Source organism: Anneissia japonica, unplaced genomic scaffold (genome assembly GCF_011630105.1).
Source record: "Anneissia japonica isolate Jap-2015-1 unplaced genomic scaffold, ASM1163010v1 scaffold171_len658169_cov177, whole genome shotgun sequence".
Taxonomy (NCBI): Eukaryota; Metazoa; Echinodermata; class Crinoidea; order Comatulida; family Comatulidae; genus Anneissia; species Anneissia japonica.
Window position 1 is genome coordinate 184,851 of NW_022733907.1, and position 11,681 is coordinate 196,531.

At 34.0% G+C, this 11,681-nt stretch overlaps 1 protein-coding gene across 1 annotated transcript in view; it reads left to right on the top strand.

The window, feature by feature from the left end:
* The window catches only part of LOC117116255 (transient receptor potential cation channel subfamily A member 1-like), a 59,202-nt gene that overhangs the window by 16,099 nt on the left and 31,422 nt on the right, over positions 1–11,681 (top strand). The window contains exons 8-12 of the mRNA XM_033260254.1: positions 47–180; positions 3,251–3,299; positions 4,105–4,302; positions 5,776–5,942; positions 6,603–6,767. Of these exons, the coding sequence (XP_033116145.1) occupies positions 47–180; positions 3,251–3,299; positions 4,105–4,302; positions 5,776–5,942; positions 6,603–6,767 (713 nt within the window). The remainder of the gene's footprint in view (positions 1–46; positions 181–3,250; positions 3,300–4,104; positions 4,303–5,775; positions 5,943–6,602; positions 6,768–11,681) is intronic.

Consider the following 11,681-nt stretch of genomic DNA (forward strand, 5'->3'; position numbering starts at 1 on the left):
GCATGTATGTTTGTATTTATGATGTATGTATGTATTTCTTTAACAGTCAGACCAGTCAACTGCACTTCACTTAGCAAGCTCGCAGGGTTGTGTTGAAATCGTGAAGCTGATTTTAGACAAAGACGACGAGTGTCAAGTATTGGAGATGAGAGACATTGAGGGAATGACAGCATTACACAGGTAAGAATAAGTGTTGAAAATCAGATGATGAAAAACGAATGAAGAATGTTGAGTATTAAAGATAAAAAAATATATCACTTTTTATTCAAAATCTCTCGAAACTGATAACATAATATTATTGTGGCCAAGGGCCAAATTGCATGTTATTTACAAAATATTTAAAAACAGTTTAAAAACAGCAATAACTATATTAAAATGTCGAAAAACAATAAATAATTAAGGTATAATAACATCCAATATATTACCACCAATAATTAGGTAAACGGAATAGAAATATTTATCATAAAACAGGAAAATAAATAAAAACAAGTGAACATAAAAAAAATTACATCCAATATTTTGAGCAACTGAGTGAATATAAGAAAGAGGGCACCTCACCGTGTCATGTTTGCTAAGTTTGATGGAATTGGGCTATTTGAGAAACGATTCGTTTTACAATTAAGTTGGGTAATATTATTCTTATTACGAAGATTTCTAATTTGATTTTCAAAACGGGTTCGGGGATAAGGTCAAAAGAATGATTCGTTTTGGTAGGTTATTTGCAATCTTGAGACAGTTTCGAGATGTCCTCCTGTCAGAGAGTCAAATAAGGTTAAGATTACTGAGAGCCTCTTCGTACGACTCAAGAATAATCTTGCATGCTCTTTTCCAGATACATTCTATGAAATTTGTTTGGATTTATTTAATCTCGGGTGCCAAACTACATCAGCGTATCCGAGAGTAGGTATAATATTACAAGAGAAGTTGAGATTAATTCTTTAACATTGAATCCACTGTTTTTTAAAATCTAAGAAAATATAATTTCTGACTGGGGGCGGGGGAAGGGGCATGTCAAGGGCTAACATAGCTAATAAATGCTATCTGGGGTATAGCACTAGAGAGCAGTATAAATATTTCTGCAAAGTATCCACGTAGACGCAGACAGACTATCACGTCTTTCTCACAATATGGCAACTATTATCATTGTATAGATGCATTTTCACGGCAGGAATAGGAAATACACAACAATTACGTCAATGTGCCGTTCAGAATGATTCCACTGGTTTTAGAAAAAGTTGTGGTACGAGCGATGAACAAAACAGTTCCTGTTATAATGTCAATCTATGTCATTAAAATATTATAATAGTCAGTTAATTAAATTTAGACAATACGGTATTGTATAGAAAATGATAAGGATTTCAATCAAATTAACATAAATTGAGTGCTTTCGCATGCGATTTCTGGGTGAAGTTGCTGATAACTTTGTTTTAGTTTTGGTTTACCAAAGTCAATAAATGCCAAATTCATAAGTTATTTTCTGTCAGTTAATAAGCAATCTCTGTCAAATTGTGCATTAAAAATTTGAGATAGCGTCCATTACATAACTGGCACTTTGCCTAATGAGTAGAGCATCCGATGTAGCCTCAAAGGGGATGGGATTTGATAACACAAATCAAAACACAGTACCATTACAACTGGAGTTCAATGTAAACGTTAACAATGATGTGTTTGGTTCAAGAATGATATTTCTAGAATATGACAGAGATTAGACTGCGAGCCGGTTCAGTTCCTATGGTAGACACTGTCCCGGTGTTTAAATGTTATGTAATGTAGTGGCACTTTACCACAAAAACAGCTTTGGAAATATATGTCGCTGGCGTTTTACGGAACGCTCTTTTTATTCTTCAGCTTGTGGATCCTACACTGTCAAAAGTGTTGACAATTTGTGACGAGCTTGTTAATCTAAGTGTTCCTATTTATTATAGTTATGATGATGTTAAATTTTACTTTGCATCAATGTGTATTACTTCAGCGTTAGTTAGTTGGCATTAATTTATTACTATTTTTAGACAAGTATTTTTGGTTGAGTCTTCTTTTTTTCACATTTGTTTGTCCACATTTCTCATTTTTGTTGGTTACTGTAGGGTGTATAGTTAATTACACACATCATTATGACACTGTAAAATCAATACGGTAGCTGGCCCGCCTCAGTCGATCGGTGAAACGGTGTGATGATGTGCGATTCTATTTTCTGTCTGTTTTGTCGGCTATACTGTTTGGTTAGCTCAGTTATTTTCTGCTTTAATTTATTTTCATATTTTATTCACATATTTTTTTCGAGCGCCTAGAGACGATTCGATCGTGGAAGGTGCTATATAAATACAACCACAATTACCATTACCATGGGTAATTAGGCATAATAAATATTATAATTGTTGAAAGCTAGCTTGGTGTTGACGTAGGTTTATACGAAATTACAGTCACCAATTAGCAAGTTCTATTCTATGACTATAGAATGGTGGCCTATTATGTCAACATCCAATAATAGCGTCTTTGTATCAAGTGTTTTTTTTTTTAATAAGCACTTTTCGTTTCATATGATATAAAGCTGCGGGATTCATGCCATTTGGTGGTACCTTGTTTATAGCAATGTTTCATTGATAGGCATAATAAATGTTATATTGTTTATATTAAAGCTACCTTAGTGTTGAGGTAAGCTCATAAGAATTTACAAAAGAAAAAGTGGATTGGTTATTAATGTCGAATTTTACAGATGAAAGACGTTTCCAGTGAAATATAGAAGGATGGAAATGGCATTATTAGATAATAGTTAGATATGATAGAGGACAAAATGTGTTGTATGTGTTGAAGATAAATTGTGTAAGCAAAAAATACTATTGCACATTTTAATTGCCTATGTACTGTAAACCCTACTGCCCAATTGTATCTTCGTTTCGTCCATTGATTAATAATGAACAAAATAATCTGAGAAATGGTTTTATATAATAATGTTTTATAGGATTTTACTTGTACTTGAAAGCTTGAAACATGTTTTTCCTACATTAAATGAAGAACACAAAAAAAAAAATCATAAAAAAAAGTAAAACATGTTTACTTTTACATATTCCGTTAAATCAGTTACAGATAGTAATTGATTCTAAGAAAATGCATAATTGTCTGTAACCAAAACAAAAAATCCTGTAATAGTGTATTTTTGTGTTTTGCCGTGAATATTTTTTATTTTAAAAGTTTATTTCATATTTTGTTAGCCCATTTCTTTTCTTCTTTCCTCATCTATGTGTGTTATTAGAGCTTCTGCGTTTGATCACATTGGTATTGTGAAGCTACTTTTAAAGAAGGTATGTACAGACTAGCACTGCAGAGGATGATCACAGCTTTTGTAGTACTAATTGCACGAAATTTGTAGCAAACAACAACGAATATGTACGCCTTATGAAGTACACACACACACTGTCACACATACCCACATATATATAGGCCTATATATATATGTGTGTGTAGGTGTGTGTGTGTTCTTATATATTTATATATATATATATATATTTATATATATTATATATATAATATATAATGTATATATACAGTGTATATGTATATATATACAGTGTATATAAACATATATACATTATATATATATATACATATATACATATATATACATATATACACTATATATACATATATACATTATATATATACATATATACATATATATATAAAATGAGTATGAATGCACAAAGTAGAGTCGTATACGTTGACATAATAGATATAAGATAATTTTTTATTTCGAATATTTCGAGCACGCCTGTGCTTTTCCTCAGCGATAACACGTATGATTAAAAAAGCTTTACAAACTAGCAATAGGGGATAAACAAAAAACAGTGACTAAGATAAATCGTAAATGATATGTATAATTAGGCCGGATTATAAAGGGCGGTAACAACAAAGTCTTTATTTACCTATGTGTATAATATATTCACACACACAACACAAATGTGTATGTATATATATATATATATATATATATATATAATATTGAATACTATATCTTTATTTGCCTATGTGTATAATATATTCGTAAAGAGATCTTTACTACACCTTGTTTACCTTTTATATATTTGGTATATACCGTTTATTATGCAGGGTGCGTCGATCGACATCAAAGACTGCGAAGGCAGGACACCGCTTATGCTGGCGGCATCCAGAGGATCCTGGCGAACCGTTAATGCTCTCATTTCAATGAATGCTGATTACCAATTACGAGACATTGGAGATAGAAATTTTCTGCATCATGCTGTATACAATGGGTTTAGCTTGCAATTGATTCGTTCAGATTTTTCTGTAAGCAAAACCATTTTTGAATATAAATTAATGATAAATGAGCTAGATTAAATATATACAACATCAACGAGCAAAATAAATGTCAGTGATCAAAATCGTGCATTACACAGATACATTCAGTATAGAAAAGAGTAGATTAATGGTTGTAATAAAACACGAACAAAGCATCACTGTAATTTATTTTTGTACCAATGTTCAATAGAGACCTCTCACAAATTGAGGGTCGTTATTTGAATTATTTTTGCTTTTTGACAATCCATCAGAATTACTTTTTGTAATGTATTTTCATTAAGTGAAAGTGATTGCCTATTGTGTTTAACCTGTACAATTGAAGACAACTATTACTATACCTGTAGAGAATAATTCAAACTATAGGTTGCATATAAATGAGTTGTTTCTATCTGATATTTAAAAAAAATGGAGTGGTTTTTGGTGGGTGTGCGCAAAACGCTAACCCCAAACCTCACTGTTCTTGTTCTTGTTCTTGTTTTTACCAAGAACTTAAAAGCGTGCAGCGTCGCCAGATTTGAAAGGACGTGCAGGAAATTTTGTACACATAAACTAGAAGTGATTTCTAAAAAACGTTCATCACCCTTTCTTTAAGCTGGACCCCAGGGTTCCCCCTACTCTTACAAAACAAAACAGGTGTTTCAGCAAGGATTGCACATTACTGCCATTACCACTAATAGGACACGTGTTCCCCCTACTCTTACAAACAAAACATGTGTTTCAGCAAGGACTGTATATCACTGCCATTACCACTAATAGGACACGTCGCATGGCGCGGTCGGTTAGCGTTGTGTAGTAAGGAACCCAAGGTCGCAAGTACGAATCGCACATTTAACATATTTCTTTTTCTTTTTAATTTGTCAAACAGCTCTCACTCATGTTCATTAAAAAAAAAAACACCGAGGCGCGATTCGAATTCGCGACCTTCGATTCCTTACTGCACAGCGTTAAACGACCACGCTATCCATACTTTAGCAATTATAGGATTATGAATGAACCCTTGCCGACAAACCAATGTAATAACTTACGCCACTGTTTACCGTGTTAACAATGTCAACAAAAAGTTCTGCTTTAACATGAACTTTTCGAAGATAGCCTTTACGCCCAACAATAGAAATGAAAAGGTAACTCAGTTTAACGCGCGGATCAGTGTTAAAACCAAAAACAAAAATGATAATAGAATCATGAAATTCCTGTGGAAACTCAAAATTGAATTGCACTTAGCATTGAAACCAATTTCCTTTTGTAAATAGAGTAGACCTTTTTCATTAGTCGTATGTTCTGTCATCATCTAACAAGTTCTGTCCCATATTTTATTGTATCTAACGCACTACCTCTGCTGTCATATACAGCGAAAATGTTACAACAGCACAATCTATAGTGCGTCACAGCCCTGCAAAACAGGTCTTGATGGGTTTACCAGTTAGAAATTTAAAAAACCTAAAGTAAAATAATTGTTTTCAGACTCGGATCGTGGAGCTGCTGAACGACGCCGATGAACGTGGGTGCACACCGATGCATTACGCCACGCAGCATGGCAATTTCCGTTGTGTTGAACATCTTTTGAAGTTGGGGGCAACAGCAAACCTTAAAAACAGAGACAAGCAGGCCCCATTACATTTTGCGGCACGGTAAAGTTCTGTGAAATTCAAGCAAAATTACCAGACACGTTTTATCAGCAGGCTTAAAATGTGGTCTTCCTTATAATTATTATGCTTATGATGATGATGATGATGGTGGTGGTGATGATAATGATAACGAAGGTGATAATGATCATGGTGGTGATGAAGATGATGAAGATGTTAATGATGATCATGATGCTGATGATAATAATGATGGTGATAATATTAATGATAATGGAAATGATTATATTAATTATGATGATGATAATGATGAAAATGATGGTTTAATGTTGATCATAAATATAATAATGATTATGTTTTTGAATTTTGAACTGTACTCTGGTTGCCATAATTATAGTATAGTAATATTAATTAGAATTGCTAGTTATATAAAAAATAATAATCGTTTTGAGATATAAGCCATATCTTTTCTAAATTAAGTAAAAGCATTATAAGGTTCTCAATTTAAAATATTTAGTCAGATGATAATAATGTTATATAAGCTGTATTTTAAATTGCTATTAGATTGCTACGATAATAATGTTTACCTTGGGACACTTTCTAAAAAACTGTTCGAATATTATGTATTCTTGCTTAGGCATTTTTAAAACTGTACTGCAGATAAAATAAATACAGTGGAACTTTATTACATAAATTTCAACTTTATAGATTTGGACGCCTCAATACACTTCGCCGACTTCTGGATTGCCCGACTGGTCTTAATCTAATCAATGAGGCGGACGGTGAAGGTATGACTGCATTACATATTGCTGCTTGGAACGGTCACGTGAAAGTTGTACAAATGCTGATAAACCAAGGTGCACTCTTGCACAGGTGATTCTGATTTATTATTTTTTTTTACAGATTTATATGATATAGGCTTAAAAATATTATATATAAATTTTAGAATACGATTTACGATATGTAAAATTGTGCCACATCAGTCCAAACAATATATTACACTTTTTATGAAGAGGAATTTTCACTTGAGCGTAGCTTCCATTCTTCATCTTTTTTTTTTCTTTTCCGTTCTCCTATGTTTTTGCTCAAGGTTTTCCTGGCCGGCACCATGGTCACTTTCTGTGCTAGAATCTTCTTCAAACTTGAAGATGTGCATAGATACGTGTGTATTATGTATTTAAATAAACAGAAAGCAGCCAAAGGCTTAAATTTTCCATTTTACACAAAAATGTAGGGCTTGAGTTTTGTTACCTGTTGTAGACAAATTCGTAGACTCATGGCCTGCCAGGTTAGTGACTGACAAGGTTTAGCTTCAATACAGTCTGCACATTTGGTAGGTGGTGGTTGCAATGTTAAAATACATGAGTGACCAAAATTGTTTTGAACCCTAGCACCATGTACTTGATGGACGAAGTAACACTCCACCAGCGCTTGTAATTTATATTGATAGTGCACGCCAGTAAGGGTCTTTAGTCTTGGTAATTGCCCATCATGCAGCCGGTCGCCCGCTATGACTAATTGCTTTTGATTACATAGCACAGTCCCTTGTTAAGTTTAGCACATGAAAAGGCAAAGATGGAGAGCAATCAGCGTGCGACTTGTTTCGGTGGCCACCATGCCGTACTTGGTTCAGGCGCGAATCCAATTGGGGGGGGGGCACGTACCCCCTGTTTTGCCACTAAATTTTAAAATGTTAATGCTTGTATTGAAATAAGTGCACTTACTTATCTATTCTGTGCCCCCTCCCTCCGTTTGAAAATGTCTGGATCCGCCCTGTGGCTTAACTTTTATCATGCAGTTTATGTCTATTTGTCATGTGGTAGTCAACTCCTTTACTAAGTGCAAAGCAGCAAGCAAGAATACAAACCTGCTTAGCACCAGTATTCTGCTAAGAACTACCTGTTGGCTTAATTAAACCAATGCAGACATGATGTCATGAAGCAGCCAGACTATTTTCATGTAGTTCACAGAACAGGATATTCAAAATAAAGTCCATGCTAGTGAAATATTATGGCATTCGAGGCACACTTTCCCTTAATATGTCGTGCTTCGACCACCATGTCAACATGCCGTTGACAATGAACCTGCATTTACTTTCCAAAAGGGCGTCCTCAACACCCGGTGTGAAACGGATTGTAACCGGACCACGTCATGAGCGAGGATTTTCTGAGCTATGAAAAGTGGTAAGATAGTTACTTATAGTTTCCGCATTTGTCTTTTTATCATTACGGAGCTCATAGAGAATAGTTTCCTCTTCCCAGATCCGTTATAAGATAGCATTATCTTTTTGATAACCTTTGAGCCTACTGCCCTGTAGGCCTCTGCTGGAACACCATAGCACTTTCCATAGCACTGATGGTGGATATGATAGCCTCTGCAACTGTTGATGCCTCATCAACATTACCGTGTATCAAAAACACTTTTTTCTACTCTCCACCTGTATGTCCAGTGGCGGCTTTAGGATATATTTTCTGTCTGATTGGGGGGTGGGGAACTTTACCTGTCTGGTGGGGGCTTAAGCCCCCTGCTGTCCTCTTCCCCGCTGGCGCCGCCACTGACTTGTTACGGATCCCAGTTATTATGTCCTTGCATAGAATACTATCTTATTTCCGGAACCTGTTGATTTAATACCTCGAATTGTCAATCCGTAGATCTTTTTCCCTAGATGAAAAAATGCTCTGCTTGTAGCCTTGTAGTTTGTGTTTGACAAGATTTACGCATCTTTTAATACAGTATTATTGTTCTTATTTGTTTAGCACCACTTCTTTCCCTACATACATATATGCAATAAAACACGAATACATGAGACGACACAAGGTAACTTTTTACAACATACAGTTTAAGCCAATGTGAGTGCTCCTGCTCTCTTATTTATGGTTAACATAAGCTTACAATATGTAACGTATATGTATTTTTTCAAGTTCTTCTTTTCATCGCAGAAAGTATTTTTAACATCACGATTTTAATCTCAATAGAAAATATTTTACGTGTAAGACTGTCAGGAAAAATTTGGTCCGAGGCCAAAATCGGTACGCCTGACCGATTTTAGCCTTATAATTACCTGCCAAATATAGTCCACATAAGCTAAAATCGGTCCGGCGTCTATTTAATAGCTATAACTTGTATTGTTATAACGTTTGTTCATATTTTTTTGTAATCAAATGATAGATAAACATCTTATCTCTCATTATTTTTAGCCTAATATTTTTTTATTCGTTATTGTATGTGTGAAATCATAGGTGAAATCACTGGTGAAAATTAAAGTAAATTTAGGTATTCAAAACACCTCCATACGAGCTACTATTGGTAGCTCCCTGTTTTCGATCTGCGGCTGTTTCAATTACAAGTTACACAGTAAATCAGAAATTTGTGTTGCATGTAATTTCTCAGGCAGTCACCATAGTACAAACATCCTTTTAAATTGTCTAAGTAAGTTTTTCAATTACCAATTTGTTTAAATCGGATTTAAGTGATCATGGCAGTCATATCATTTTTATTAATATTATTATTATTATTATTATTATTATTATTATTATTATTATTATTATTATTATTATTATTATTATTATTATTAATAATAATTATTCTCCCCTTTGTGGCATAAATACTGCACCCTGTTTTTACCTTATCTTTATTTATACTTTGCTTTGTAGTACTGTTACGGTTCATTCCACAATTTTTTAGCATGCATAACATTGAATTTTTACTCCCCCCATATTAATGGTTGCTTGCGTGCAATAGATAACTGACGATGGTAGTGGACTGCCAAAACATGTCTTATTGGGGCCGTTATAAGGCCATAACTTATTGGATTAAATACAGGCTTCGCCTATGATGAAGATACGATCTGTTGTGTTGTTTTTGAAAATTATTATTATTATTATTAATAATAATAATAATAATAATAATATGAACATAAAGCACAGTTTTTTATTAGCATAAACATTGCTTTATTCTTATTAACATAGATTTTGAAGATCCTGAAGTTACATTTTGCCCCGATAATGTGCACAACAACACTGAGCCTGGTCTGAACTACGCCAATATTACATGGATGATGCCGACAGCTGAGGATAACAGTGGTTTCTTTACGACACAGCAAACAGCAATGTCTGGCGACGGGTTTGGTATTGGGACTGACACAGTGACGTATACTTTTACAGATGCTAACTTGAATATGAATGAATGTACCTTTATCGTCAACGTAACAGGTGGGTACATTATATACAGTAGACCTATCGTGTTTTAGGTTACTAAGTTGGTATTACATATCAACTTTGTTGAAAAGCTCACCCATATAAAATGGTAAATTGTTAGGGTCATCACTGGACAATATTGTCAACAGACAATTTATTGAGATTGAGATCTTGCGATTTCACCAGGTCATCCTGTCAGTCAAACAAATTAACGCATCCGATGCCTAAAAAAGCATCAATAATAATGAGGGGATGATATTTTCAATTTTTTTTGTTTTATATCGAAATGATTTAGCATTAATATAAGGTATCAAACGTGGTGATTTTTCGAATTATTTGGAAACATTAAAACATCAAGATATTCAAAACACCTCCATACGAGCTACTATTGGTAGCTCCCTGTTTTCGATCTGCGGCTGTTTCAATTACAAGTTACACAGTAAATCCGAAATTTGTGTTGCATGTCACTAATTTCTCAGGCAGTCACCATAGTACAAACATCCTTTTAAATTGTCTACGTAGTAATTTTTTTCAATTACCAATTTGTTTAAATCAGATTTTAGTGATCATGGCAGTCATATCGCCTAGGGGACTATATCAAACGGTGCTCGATAAAACAATAATTGCCCCATACCTGGCTATAACATCCTCAACATTAACATTATCATCATCATCATCATCATCATCATCATCATCATCATCATCATCACCATCATCATCATCATTATCTTCATCACCATCTTCGTTGGATAGATTTATCCTGTGTGATATAAGAGAAATGTAACCCACAGACATCCGAATAATTTAATTCGGGCTCATGTGTCAGTGAATTAGGCAGTACATCCTCTAATCTTTTTAGTGGATCACATTAGTGGACCATGGTGCATACCAGACCATGTACGGGTTAAACGTCTCATCAAAAACACGATAGGCTATTACATCTGTATTTCACCCTGTTTTAGCTGAAACACAACATGATTTAAAATCTGCACGATTTAAACATATATACATTGGCTACCAACACTTTAGAGGACTGAACTTATCTGCTCTATCATCATCACTATTATCATAGCATCAACATCAATCATCATTTGTAATCCTCATTTTATTATTATTATTATTATTATTATTATTATTATTATTATTATTATTATTATTATTGTTATTATTATTAACCTTTATCAAAATCACCATTACAGTAGTATTCTTCATATGTATCGTGTTTTAGGTTACCAAGTTGGTATTACATATCAGCTTTGTTGAAAAGCTCACCCATATAAAATGTGTAAATTGTTAGGGTCGTCACTGGACAATTTTGTCAACAGACAATTTATTGAGATTGAGATCTCACGATTTCACATCTTTGACAACAGTTATTATTAGATTAACGTGCAATGTAACCAACTGAACCAAGTCATTTCTTTTTTCGTCGCTCTAGCCACACATACTGTAGTATTACTGGGACAGTTTATTTGACGGAAATCAGATTAAAGTTACCAATGTCCAATTAGCGTTCAGCATCAGGCTTTAGTAACAACTGCTGAAATAATACTTAGTATTAGCACGGTATTAGTTTATACAGTGAAGTTAC